Genomic DNA, 14,327 nt, shown 5'->3' with positions numbered 1-14,327 from the left:
CAACAAATCGGAGAAAATAACAAAACAGTACCGCAGTGAACGAACGCAGCAATGCCGCAAGCGTGCCGCACGTCAAGTGAGAGGGGGCCTTTACTGTCTTTCTAGAGTGTACATAAGACAACCTAAGCCTGAGAAAGAATGAACTGGATGTTTAGTCACGTGGTTTAGCTGCATTTGTTTGCCCTCGTGCATTAGTTTTGGGGTCTCCAGAGTGAATCATCCATAAATTTAAGTCAGTGTGGCCTAATGACCTATTTCCATGGTGACGGGAATCACCAGCTTCTAATGGACTGGTTCCGGACCCTTTAGCCTCTCCAGTTAGAGGTGAATGTTCATAAGATGCTTTGCAGGGACCCAATAAGCCTCTACTGTGAGTAATTCTGTACCACAGGGTACGTTAATCAGTGATGTGATGGTAATGGGGTGACTACGTGAGTTACTGGGAAGCAGGATTAAAAGGGCACCAAAGATGAAAGTGGCGTCATTTTCAGCATAATTTGTAGATTTGTCTAATTGAAAGTACCAGAACATTCCATTCTTCGTCAATGCAAATGTATGATTTTCTTTAGATTGGCATTTCTAGTGAGAATTATTTAATAGAATATGAGAATATTTAGTCAGATTAGTTTTCACATTCATATTATCAGCGTCATATTAAAAAAAGATAACAATTGGAAGTTTCCTGAAAAAGGAGAAAATCTTGAAAAAATTTTGATTCGACGAAATATCTATTCTTGGCACTTGTTAATAATAGTTTGAAGTACATGAGGCTTATTGTCATCTTCAGATGATTTGTTTAGATAAATCTAACTGCGTTTTGAGAAATAAACACATAACTGGTGAGCCATAACTGGTTACAAATTATCTACTAGTACCACAAGGCGGACGGACAGGAATATGTCTCATGGCCCAGATGATAGAAAATATCACAACATTATCAAGACGTCACATCAATACGTATACGTATGTAGCATCTTGAATGCACACTGCAGGGCATCTAAGTATGACAGTACAAGGAGTCACAAGATCAAACAACACCAAACAACGAGACTTACAATGGCGGTAAAAAACTCTACATAATCTACCGTGTAACTAGAGTGCAGTAAAAACATCCATTTGAAAGTGTCACAAGATCAATGTGTTCAACAACGCCACCACACATCTACACTAACAATGGAGCCCAAACATACAATCTACCACGTAACTTCACCACCACGAAAGTCCACCTAGAGAGAAGACAATCATCAACAACTGAAGACGCTCACAACATCTGGTGTAACATCTAACCATGGAGAGAACTTACTTTGAACTCAGCTTTTAGGAAATCAGACATGCCTCATGCCTTAAAAGTTTTTCTAACTCTTCCCCTCTGAAACATGCAGGACCAAATCATGCACATGCCGTCGTTGGTGTTGTTGCTGCCAGGGCCTTCCTTCGTGCTTCTTTCACAGTATGTAAGTAAGGTGTTGTTGATGATCACAAAAAATACTGGCATAATTATGGTTACTTCAAACGCCAAAATGATACATTGGTACAATAATTTTTTTCTTGCCAAATCGATTCATGAAAATGCCATGCTGATTTGAAGGGTGACCAAGCGTTAGTACAACCGAATTTATCGATGCACTATTATGAACTAATGAATTGCTGTTATTACTGTAATTGTGACTATACTTTGATGCCAGATAGTGGACCTAAATAATTACGTGTGCCGGATAGAAGGCCTAAATAATCATGCCTTCCATCAATGCCCTAATGACACGTCTCATAAGAAAACTATTCAAGCAACTAATTTCTTTTAGGTCCAAGATCACCCTTATTATTTGTTATCTTTACATTTTTCACACCACCTATTCTTAATCCCATTCATATGTGATTCTTCTATTTCGGTATGAGGTAGGCAGTGTTAAAGGTAATGCAATAGCCGTTTAAGGACTGTAGGGACAGGGGTTTGCTATCCACTGTGTTCAACCCATGGTTTAAGAAGGCAGAACCCATCCCTGTCCTTCCACCTCTTTTTCCTCACCAACCGAAACCAGGTGCTCATTTTTACACCTGGATTGAAAGCAATGCAGAGTGTCTTTCTCAAGGACACAACGTCTAGAAAGAAATGACAGGAATCGAACCAATGGCCTCTCATTTTCGTGTCTGCTAGCCTGGTCACTCGGTCATGTGATGCCACAATCTTATATACAAGGTACAGAGGGCGACAGACGTCAGCCGCACTACGCTTTACTATAATTGCAGGGTTGGGAAGCAATATGGTCATCTTTATGACATGATTAACCAAACGGAGTTCGGTCAAATCACTGTTGAAATACAGGAAAAGTTGAAATGTCGTTTTAAACGCCATTTTTCGTCGTGTGGAAAACCGAGCAGCCAGATGACTCAGTAAGCCATTCAATCAGAAACTAATTAATTAGTTTCACCCATCCACTCTGCCCACGCTTATCCAGCCCATTTGCTTGGCTACTTCTATTAGTGGAAAAATGAGCTTCATCAATTATGCCTTATTTGGTCAAGATGGTGTCGACGAAACTTCGCCATCCTATTTCCTGTTAAGCTGTATCGCCTGCGATGGTAAATCCTTATCAGGATCTATCTTGTCCTTAACTAAATGATCAATACACTTTTTTTCATTTGATGATCTTTCTAAGGTTCAATTAAGGGACAATGGCGCGTCGAAGTAGCTAGCTAGGTAAACGGACGCGAGATTTAAGGTTTAAATTCCTGGATAAACTTTCTGTCTTTGAGAAAAACAGGTTAGACGACTCTCCTGACTATACCTAGGTGTAAAATGGGTACATTCGGTTGGGGAAGTAAATGGTGCATATACCAACTTAACTGTCCTTCGGCTTTAAGAAGGCTATGAAACTACGTCGATGGAGAAGAGACGACCAGGTAAAAAGATTCACCCAGAAGCAACAGGATATGAATTTGGTAACGGTCAGGCGTTGCAGACGGCCACCTGGTGTCTTTCGTCAGTGACACTGGTGAAATCTTGTTGGAGATAGATAGAATAAACCTATTCTGCAACTAGATCTCTTGTGCATATCCATTCACAACTAGGATAAAAACTATGATACTACCTTTAGTTTTACCTACTAAGGAGGCAATCACTATTCTAGGGAAGATAATGTTTGCTTGTGATAACTGCGGTCTGTCAAAGAATCAGCGTTACAAAATGTTAGTTCTGGTACAAGACTCCAGGAATACATCACATTATGCTCGACTGGACTCGCCAGTTTTGTCGATAGCCAGCTAGGACGTCCCCAAAACACACTTTCGCCTTACCTTGCTGCACTATGCAATAACTGCTTATGAATGCATCACCTGTTCTCATACTTGCTTACCATTTCTGTATACAGTGCCTAAGCGGAAATCTCATTTCATGTCATTAATTTGTAAATGTGGTATGAATTTTATTGTATTTCAATGTCTTTTAATGGACTTCATAACAGCTTTTATTTCATTTGAAACATAAGTGCAGGATTTTATAAATAGTTTCTTAAAAGCTATCAGAATGTTTATCTGCGATTTGTTTGGATGAAGATTAAATTGAATTCAAACTAAGTGATATATGGTAACTATTGCTTGAAGGAATATAGCCAACCTTTCACGTCAATATGGTAGCGTTTTGCAATGGAACTATTCATTGCTTTCATGTAAATGTATAGTCATCTTTCGTGAAAGACTACATTGATCAATCGTCTGGTTGTCTTGCAAATTTCCGTGGATTCTCTTATCTGTAAAGTCCAGCATTATGTATCATTTGGACGGAGACGCCGAATTCGAGCTGGCGGATTGCCTGTGTTTCGGAACAATACATCCAGCGGCCTTGTCTGGAAACAATTACTACAGACGGATTCGTTCCGACGAAAAATCGAACAAAATACATCTTAAGTTTCGCTTATCTTTTGAATTTGAATTTTTTCAGGTTGGGGCAAGTTTTGAATTGATTACTTAATAGTTGGTAACTTGCATAGTTACTACTTTTGGTCTCCAGAAGAAAACAAGAAAATTGATGTTATTTATCTTATAGGATTATATTTGGGGCCTATATCATCATAATTTTTGCAGTAATCTTTACCGCATGTATGCAACTAATTCCTTAGGCGATTTGATTGTAAATATTCAACCAAATGCAATGTGAAGCAATAAGATGGATGCTATTGGATGGTAAGCGACGAAAGAAATGATAAAGAGCTAAACAAGGGCGAAAAGGACAGTTGAATTGCAAGATGGTTTATTGTCCTTCTTTGAAGCACTCACACGTGAAATATATCCAGCAATTACTACTGCTAACTCAAAAAGGCGGGATATAAACCAGTGCCCGTCGCAATTGAAGTGTATTCTCGCCTAAGTATCGCTTTTTCATAAGAAAAAAAAAGGTGCAGATGAAACTTTTAAAGACATATACCCCCGTTGCTGAACTTGACAGAAGGCAATATGGCTGATATATATAATAGTGCCTTTTTTCATTCTTAAGTTTACCAAGGCACAAATTGTGCAAACATCGAATGTTTTAAGTACAATTTCAAAAATAGAATACTGTGAAGTTTGTTTTTCAGAAGTCGTGTTTTACAAGTCAGCATATCTGGTCTTCATTGATAAGAATATGGGCTAAATGCTTGAGCTCAATTTCTATGTTGTCAAACCTTTTTAACCTTCCCCCATTGAAGTAGCCTTTTGACACTTCATTTCTTTTGGTTATGGTGCAAGGTACTAGGGAAAGGGTTAAACTTATTTGACACAACGTTTGCCACCAAAATAACAGGCAGCAAAATGGGCAAATTCATTTAATTTTCTACATCCGCCCTTGCTAATTATTTCCCAACAGAAACATGGCTAATCACAGATAGAAAGAAAATGCGTAATGCAATGTCTGAAGTCAGAACATCCAGCGAAAGGACAGTATTTTGATTGTAGTTGCTTCTTTTTCCGTCTTAGAACATGCAGTGGTGCCCCTTCCAGTACATGCATTTGTTGAGGCGGAGCTTCTTGCTTCTTCTCTTCTCAGGCATGCTAGTGGAGTCGGAGGTGGCATGCTGCAGCGCCAGGAGCTTCATCATATACCACCTTGTAAGCGGGTCTTCAGCCATATCGTAGGGCTGCTGAAGATATAACATGCAACATTGCAACCTTAGCCATGCAATCATCATGCACATGCAAGCGTCACGTTGTATCCACATGCCTATTTTCAACTGGTCTTCTGTATCTGGTTTCACTGCATTTCGTTTGATTTTAGGCTATTTAACGTCTCACATTGTTGTTACATATCCCGTAGTTTGGAAAATGTATGTTTGATCGTCAAATGTATGGCTTTACTTCAGAAACATTCATGTAATGAGTAAAAGCTTGAGGGAAGTTCTTAACTCATATGATAAATGAGTTTTCATCTCAACTTCAAAGTGAGTAGAGCAAAAAGGAAAGAAACTTGGATCGCAGTCAGATACAGAAAGACCAGTTTTTATATTACTCAACTATTTGGAACAGAAAACAAAAGCAAAGAAAGCAAGAATATTCAAATGCATAAACATATCATTGCCATTTTATCCCATAAGCACAGTTTCAAACAAAGAAATATTCAGTTTGATGTCAAAGTGCTCAATATAAGACAATGCAGAAATATGTAGAAAGTTACATGCATAAATGTATATGCGGCCATACGCATACAGCCCCGCTCTATTCAGCCAATGGTGCCTGAAACAAATTCTTTGGTTATTACTGAATTCCAAGAAAGAGGAGAAACACTGATGAGGACTTTCATCTTTACACGACCACCGATCCAATCACGTCACATGCACCTGCACATGCACGGTACAGAGAAACAATGAACAACCACGGCTTCGCACCGAGACGATATACTGTATACATGCACAAACATACGCGCGCCATGGCAACGGCAGCGGGTGCATCGTTTGGTCACAAAGAGCGTCTGATCATCTTGTCGTCAGTAATCTCAGTGTTTTCAGCACGCCTTCATGTTGTGCAGAATAAGTTATTTCAAATCTACGTTGGGTCGGCAGGGAAGCTACAGATCACCTGTGCTTGTCTGATTAATTGACAATTTTTTCAAGCAGCTTTTCCGTAGAGTTAAGCGTTGTGGTGAAAACAAAAGCAATCTTGTGGAATTGCAAAATGCCGACGTCATCAACATTTCACCTGTTGATTTAAGCTACAAAATACAGATGATATTAACCTAGTGCTAAATTAAACATCCTTTTTTTAAATCTACGTCAGCTCGTCAGAAAACAAGGCTCACTATGAGCCACTTAAACATATATTATTTTGTTCCGGTAACTGGATTGTGATAACTATTGAATCTGACAAAGACTGGTGCTGTTCATTAGAAAATTTGAGTAATTCCGATTTTTGTGTTGGAAATTACAGTTTAACTTCATAGTCATGAAGAATGGATTGGGTTGTTTTATAGATATATGGGTCTACGAAAGAATCTTTCAGCATGGAACGTCCTCCTGAGATATGTAATTGGAAGGAAGCTTGATTTGCCTCTCTCGTATCGGCTAGATGTTTCCTTAACAGTAAAAAGTAAGGAGTGGTGGCGCACACGAGTGTCTTGCAGCAAAATGCACACTATCAGAATACGACGCTTGCCTTGTATGATATTGATGGAAAAGAAAGTTAAAAAGCCATCAAAACTGTTGGACACAAAGTTGGACTTCTCCTTTACTATTTCTTCCATCTTCCACATGAGATGACGTACGTTATCAACGACGTACGTAAGACCATTTGTGCGAGAGAAAGTAATTGGGAATGATGAAGGCCTGTATTAATGGTCCTGATCAATGGGTCGCCCACACACCATTAGGAAGATGGTGTCCGCTGAGATGTACTCTAATCAGATCCAGCTAATGAGAAGAAGTCGGTCCCAACTTTCTGTCCTCATAGGTTCTTTGTAATACCATACGCATCAGTGAACATCAATTTTTGGGACGATATTTGATTCTGGTGATTTTTGTTTTATTTGTATGTTCAGAAAAGTGATTTTTAGTAGACTTTGTCATCCAAGTGATGTTAGATTGTATTTGCTGCAGTAAAGACTGACTTTGATTTGGTGACGGAAACAGTTTGTAATTATTGATGTTAGTGAGAATAATGTGTTAGTGTGAATAAGGATGCCTACCTTGTAATTATTGTGTTTTTCTCTTCTAATGTATGATATTTTGGGGGAATTAAAACTAACAGCAGTGTAAGTGGGTGTGACCTATTCCCCATGCAAGCAGTGAATAGGGAGAGAGATCGCGGAGATGGTAGTGGTCAGAGTTTTTACCGGCTCGCTCCCCTCGTGACCTGCACTCGTCCCTTCATTACCTAATTGTTGGCCGCCAAATGCAAATGTAGGCTTTCATGTTCAACGGGCCTAATAGCATCATTTGCCCTCATCATAGTCCAAAGCCCTGCACGTTGTCAGAATCAGGGTATGATTGCCTTGCTCCTTTGACCTCCGAGTCGTGTGTTACAGGTTGACTTTAAAAAGACGTGGCTATCATTTTCTCTATGCTTGAATCACCGGGCATTAGTTGGCAGCTGGTTTTGTTTGGGTGGCTATTGATAATTATCGTGAGTCTATGTTTTTTCTTGAGAGGGACAATGAGTAGAGATTTCCAGAGCTTTGCTGTGACCAAGATAGAGATAAGAATGTTGTGCATAATTCGACAGGTTCCATATCGTTACTGTGTTGAGATGTTGACAGGCGGGTTTCACGTCAGTTTACCGTAGGATGTAGGGAGCTGTTGAATGGTATTGACTCATAGTGATTGTACATGCTGAAATAATTTGAAACTGATTGTCTTGAATAATTCAGTTCTGCACGTCTTTGTCTTTAGGCTGAAAGCAGTTTTCAATGTACTTAAAATAAATATTTAAAAGATTTGGTCCTTTTGCTCAAGCAATGACAATAAGCCACTCAAATGTTATGCTAACTGGATTACACGAACAGATGTTTGTTCCTATAGTCTCGAAAGATTTTAGGTTATAGCCATCAGGAAAACAATTAGAAGCCATAAAGATATAGTTCTAGGAAAGAAACTTTCAGCATCGAACCGATACTTTTCAAAAGAGGAAATAATGACTTGTTGTCTAAATTGCAAAACATGTTCACGCCATTTGTACCCAAACTCGCAAATTAAGAAAGGGGAAGACATTAAAGTCCTGATTCTTAAGAAACTACATCTTGGACACTTCTATCGACGAAGAGTCTTTAATCAAGCTTACTCGCTATCATCATCGGTCCTGCATCTTACTCGCTATACCAAGCTTTAAAACGCCCCAATTCAGTTCGTGTAAAGTTCTAAATCTAGATTTTTTTTAATTCTCAGGGTTTGGCCCAATACCAAGTAATGGTGATATGAATTTTAATATCTTTTAAGCCTAATCGATTTTTCTCGACAAGTTCAGGCACCTAGTTGACCGCAATCGAAATGTACTTAGCATTTAGATAAAATGTATCACATTATTGAACATGACTTCAACGTCAAGCCATTAATAACTGTCAAGTTTTAGTGACCCTTTTCACCTCTTTCGTATCTCTTACCCAGTGGAATATATCCTTCGTGTTCTATCCAACTTCTCCAAAAATACTGCTTAAGCCCGAAAGTTTTAATTTGAAAGTTGTCCATTCCTTTCAACAGGAATTTAGGCTAGATATCCGCAAGGATGAGTCGTATTGTGTTTGAATCCCAATCCTGTTGGCACAGCCAGGACGCGCAGTCTGCATCGTTAGTAGACTTTTCCTTTATCTACTCCGTTTCCCTTTTCACATAAGCCTCGAAAGCATACTTTTACATCCATTTTTTTTCACTGAGATACATTTTCTGACGGATATTTAGTTTTTATCTATTAATAATTGTAAGATTATACATTATACTTTATTACACTAAACTAATCAAACCACCTCAGGGAAATTGCCGTATGGCCATTTGAAATGCAGACTCAGTTACCACTCCCAACAAAATGACTCTTCAAGAAATGCGATTAACCAATGTTAGTACCGTATGAAGGTTTCAAATGTGAAAACAATGGTCAGCAGAACTAACTAACCGGAAAGATCGCAGTACAAAAGATTTTTAGCGATTTTATATGCTTTTAAGTCCTTTAGAGTTTCATAAGCTTTTGAGATAATTTGAACCTTTGCGAACCAGGCTGTTAATTGCCAGTGGCCCGATAAGTAGGGAATGAGTACGCCAGGGATCTCTTCAACTTGTAACATAATGTCGTTAATGGCTATTACGTGTTTCTTGTGATACGTTTCTTTTAAAGACAACATGATTATTCAGTGGCTTTTACAGTTCTTTGAGTACCCTTTATTCTACATACGCTTATTTTTATACATGCAATATAATCAGGTCTTCGTTTGGCTAAATTTAGATATATTCTTGTGTTCATGTCCTTTCATCCAAATCATGCTGAATATGACATTTGAATCTCCCAAAGGAATTTTATTCCCTTTTACTGCGTACCCCTGTTAAGGTTTTTACTACGTTTTTCGTCCGTAGGTTGGTATTTTCTACGAAAAAGATGCCATTTGACTCACTGTGTGCCGAACGCGCTATTGTGTTGCGAGTGATATATAAAAAACTAAGTATAATCTTTGAATGCTTGCATAGGGAGGTGCAGAATATGTGTGTGGTCGGTGGTCTAAATAATATGTTTTCCTTGTTTGATGCTTTCCCTGCCAGCTCGAGCCAGGCGTCAAAATATGCAAGAAAGTGAAATCTCAATACCATTCTCTTCTTAACGATTTCCACGATGCAATTAACTAAACCGATTTATTAGACGTAAACGACAAAAACAGCTTTCTACAGAAGCATCTAACAAGAAGCACTCCACTAAAATTGGTATTCAGTTCGACTATAAATGTTATGTTAGTTACAGTAATGGTAGCTTGGACGGCAGTTACTAGATTCCACATAACATATCGTTAGCGTAAATCCAACGTTTCAGGCCATAAAGATAGCATTTATCCTGTGATTGCTTTGTACATCCTCCCTATGCACCATAATGCAACTTTTTTTTACATGTATCCTAAGTGTTATTCATCACATAAAGACCGTAAAGTAAGCTCTACGAGTGATGAAACATCGTGCAACGTTGTTTTCTTAAATCTTCCGGACTCGTGAACATCGGATTTGCTCATCTGATGAAGCGGTCCAATTAAACCGTTACGGTTGGAAGGGCCAAACATGCTGCCAGAAGAAGCCAACAAGGAAATAACGGTTGTTTTAACCCTCAAACGCCCAACTGGGTCCATCAGGACAAGGGCTGGGTACTGGTACAGAAAAGTCAGGTCCAGGAACGGTCCAGATCCAGAAGATCAGGTCCAGGTCTAGACCTGAACCTGGTCATCATTATCTGTGAGAACTTGTAAATGAGCGATGCATGAAGCAATGGTCCATTTCACTTCTAATGATTCTGTTTAGTGAATTCCACTAGCGTTTTGAAATCCTATCCTATTTTGAAATCCTATCCAAATTCCGGTCTACACAATTTGTTTTAAGTCCGTTTTTTCTGGCCCGGTTCAACAAGAAAAAAAACGGTACCTGTACCGGTATCCACTCCAAATGAGGACCTAAGGTGTATATTTTAAAGTGCCATTTGAACATTTTGATCCGAGAAATCTGAATTTTCTAGAAAACTGTGGTGCGAAATTGTGGGAAATAAAGAAGATATTACTGATCAGAACCAAATGGGGTCCATTTGGGAACCCCGTCCGGTCATTTTAGTCGCAGAAACCGTTGGGGGTTTTGCGCAAAAGCTAAAAGAATGGCACTTCCTGACAATTCACACAAAGCAAACCTAATCTCCCGGCAGATCCTACTGTGGCATAAGAAAGTATTATGAAGATGGCCAAGGAGTTTAGACGGCGAGGGATTGCCATTTGCCAACCATACAACCGAACGGAAATCTGGGGTGCCGCTTGAGAGCAAAGGTCCTAGTACTCTTGTGACATCACGTATTGTACACAGCGCGGTGAAAAATACCATCCAAAACTAAACCTGCTATTCTGATGAGATGCAATTTAGACCGCCGTAGCTTATATAAATCGTTTCCATCATGTATAACTTATACTTGATACTTGTTGCTTATTCTATTTTTTCTCCTCGCTAATACTTAAACTCTGCATTGATCACCTTTAACACAAGTTAGAAAAATTGTATTTGCTAATGATCTCCTATCATCCATTATCGATGCGTGATATGATATAGATATTTTTAGCAATATGTTTCGGAAGAGTAGGGACTAGCTCACATCTACGATGTCCCTCGAGCCCCGATGTCCTCTCTTCGTTAGAGAAATTGCCCTTTTGCTGGATGCCTTTATTAGCGTATAACACTGTGTTATTGGTCATATCTAAAATTGCTCGATACACAAGAGACTTAGTTAGAATTCCTTGGAGCATTATATCTAAAACGAAAATGCCAACTTAAATGGATTGCAAAACCCGTTGTATCGCCTCCGCTCCATGGGAAGTCTGGCATCGCTTTTGCAAACGCGTTGTAATCCCTTTGTAGTCTTTTTCGTTAATGTTTCTAAACCTTGGACTGCAGCTGCGTTTTACGTGCCGCATGTACGTCTAATTGCCAAGCGTAGCGGTACTTAAACATGGGCTGAATGTTGTCAACCGGCTACATATGGAGTTCGTGCAAACGACATGTACACAAAGATAAAAACCTGGGCCGTATGTGTGACTGCTGAAGTTTAATGACCGTGTGCTAGAAGAAGAAGAACCAATTTTCCCATCGCATGACTAAATTTCCTGAAAACGCGATTGAGTTTTAATAGAGCGGGTTTCTCCATAAGCATCGGCCTGGCACAAACTTGTTGTTGCAAGCAAGGCGCCAGTACCGTTTAGATGTGACTTCAAGTCGTTTACTAAAGGCTGGAAGCTGAATGAAAATTCTCAATTCTTCTGGGTAGGTTGAGTCCCAAAGGAATAGCCTAGGAATTCCTTCTGATCTTAGTTCTCAATAGAAAACAAAACTACTATTTGTAAAGAATATAAATTTCAGTGGACTTTTCTATTGTTGACGCCACATTCGGCCAATGGTACTGTATTGTGAACTGATATCTCGACTCATTTCTAAACCAACTCATTTAGAAAAAAATCATCTACCGTTGTTTTTTGCATAGGCAATTTATTTGCGCTTCTTGGGCATCAAAGGATTTCCAGGCATTCAACACAATTTAGAACACTTTTTTCTGATTCTTTTCACATTTTCCTCCTAAGATCGTCCAACAGCGTTATTTAATGAGAACTTGAAGTTCAAACAAAGCTGAAGCTTTGAACAAAAACTGCGCATGCAGGACATCAATTGGATTCGTCTGTAGATGGCTAGAAAGAAAGAGTTTTGCGCTCTGCGGTGCCAGCGTCACCTTTTCCAGTAACTAGTATACTGCACGGCAGCTGGAAAATGTCGATTTTCTCTGACTTTTTCTGGACCTCCGCGAAACTCAGCGAGTTTTTGCAGTCGGTACGATTTGCACCGGATTGTAAAATCAACAGTTGTCAGATGTCATATGCAAAACGATATTTGGTCATGATTCCATGGTATTCGGCCACACAATGAAATTCGGAGCCATTGGAATAATGGTAAAACAGATTTCAATAGCACCTATTTTCTTTGCCGTTAGAAATGCCTTCTCTGAGTTTCTTTTCGGAAAGGCGTTGTCATCTGATTTTTTTTCAAACCTCGACCACCTACCGTCGCATGTTCGTCAGCCGTTAGCCATCTACGCGCTTCCAAATTTTCAAACCTAATATCACTTTTTGATGCTTTTTGTCTGATTAGTTTGGTTATTTGCAAACCGCGCCCCTAAGGGTGATCTGCTAAGTGCTGGAACGTCAAAGAAAATTGAATCTTTCATGATACCGTGAAGTAAAGAAACTAAAACAGCAGATGGTAAGCGATGGGCGTCGGTTGGAAAGGTCGTCGGGCTTTGTGGTGTCGATTTCTTAATGTCACAAAAATGAACTTTCTGTCTGTGATAGAGTCTACAGCAATATCTGTCAACTGCACATGTTTGAGCAATAGCGCTACAGACAATACAGTATCATACATAACGGCAATAAAGGACCGCAAAGGTCTGAGGCACATGTGTTCTTGATGGAAAGACGGAAAACGCGCGCGCACAAACGCAGACACGCACACTCACAAACACACACACACAGAGACACACGCGCGCGCGCGCGCGTGCAGACAGAGAGAGAGAGAGAGAGAGAGAGAGAGAGACAGAGAGAGAGACAGAGAGACAGAGAGAGACAAAGACAGACACACACACACACATCAAGACAGTACCTGTTCTAGATCCTGTTCTATGTCCTCCAACTCTCGGCTGTCTTCGGTGAGGTCCTCGGACGTCGTCGGCTCGATCGCCGCCAGAGCCACCAACAGGACACCGAGAAGGATCAGGAGTCTTGCCATGACGTACGGTTGGAGGTCGGGGGAAACTTCTCCTCGTCGATGAGACAGACGCTAGCAGGAGGTTCGCTCTTGGCTGATTCGTTGCGTGTGGGTTAGCTCCGGACCGTCCTGGGTGGTTTATATGTCCCCCAGATGAAGTCGTGGGCGGGAGTATACACTCATATGTTCTTCGTCTTGGGGCAGAATTAACATATACGCACGGACTATGAAGTGCTAATATCGACTCCCATTGGTCATCGCGAGAGTAGCGAAAGAGCTGGCATCGATTGGCAAGGGTCGAGTACAGCGCCGTGTGCAAAAATGGGGCGTGGTGAAGAGAAGCAAAAACAGGCGGGCAAACTTCCACACGAAGTTAAAAGGATGGATTAATGGGTGGGTGGGACGTACTTTTTTGTGGTCACGAGCATTCTGTCGTGATGATACCGAAACATCGCGGACCCACGCCTCCTCTGCCTTCTCTTCATTGCTCGTCATCGTTTAGCTGGCAGCGACGCGGGCCACCACAACGTACCACTCTCTTTTATATAGTGCCCACGCTCTAACAAACAGCAGTATCATCTGCACTTACCTGGGTGTCTCGTCTTTTTATCTCATATGTATGACGCTCGAAGGACGTCTTGGTGGTGCCCGGTTACATTACATTAATGTCACATCTAAAATGATTCTAGGGAGAAGGATACGTCTCCGTGTTCAATTGATTTTCCACGCCACAAAATGTAAGGGCAGTCTCCCGGCCTTTTTTGAGGCTGTAGGGGCAGTGGGTTGTTATCAACTGTGTCTAGGGTAAGGTATTGGAAGGCAGAGTCCATCTCTCTCCTTCCACCACGTTTTACCTTCCCAAACGAAGTAAGGTACTTATTTTGTACACCTGGCCTGGAAGGA

At 40.3% G+C, this 14,327-nt stretch overlaps 1 protein-coding gene across 3 annotated transcripts in view; it reads right to left on the bottom strand.

Moving 5' to 3' along the window:
• The window catches only part of LOC118430974, a 15,363-nt gene extending 1,751 nt beyond the window's left edge, over positions 1 to 13,612 (bottom strand). The window contains exons 1-2 of one of the 3 annotated variants that reach the window (XM_035842009.1): positions 13,320 to 13,612; positions 4,229 to 5,111 (exon numbers count right to left, since the gene is read on the bottom strand). In XM_035842009.1, the coding sequence (XP_035697902.1) occupies positions 4,947 to 5,111; positions 13,320 to 13,445 (291 nt within the window). In that variant the 5' untranslated portion in view covers positions 13,446 to 13,612 and the 3' untranslated portion in view covers positions 4,229 to 4,946. Of the gene's footprint in view, positions 1 to 4,228; positions 5,115 to 13,319 lie in introns of those variants that run through there. The other 2 variants (XM_035842008.1, XM_035842007.1) reach the window with 2 other exon arrangements.
• Between the last annotated feature and the right edge of the window lie 715 nt (positions 13,613 to 14,327).

This window comes from Branchiostoma floridae, chromosome 14, assembly GCF_000003815.2.
Source record: "Branchiostoma floridae strain S238N-H82 chromosome 14, Bfl_VNyyK, whole genome shotgun sequence".
NCBI classification, from domain to species: Eukaryota; Metazoa; Chordata; class Leptocardii; order Amphioxiformes; family Branchiostomatidae; genus Branchiostoma; species Branchiostoma floridae.
Note: the sequence above shows the minus strand (reverse complement) of the source record. Positions and strands in the feature narration are given on the sequence as shown.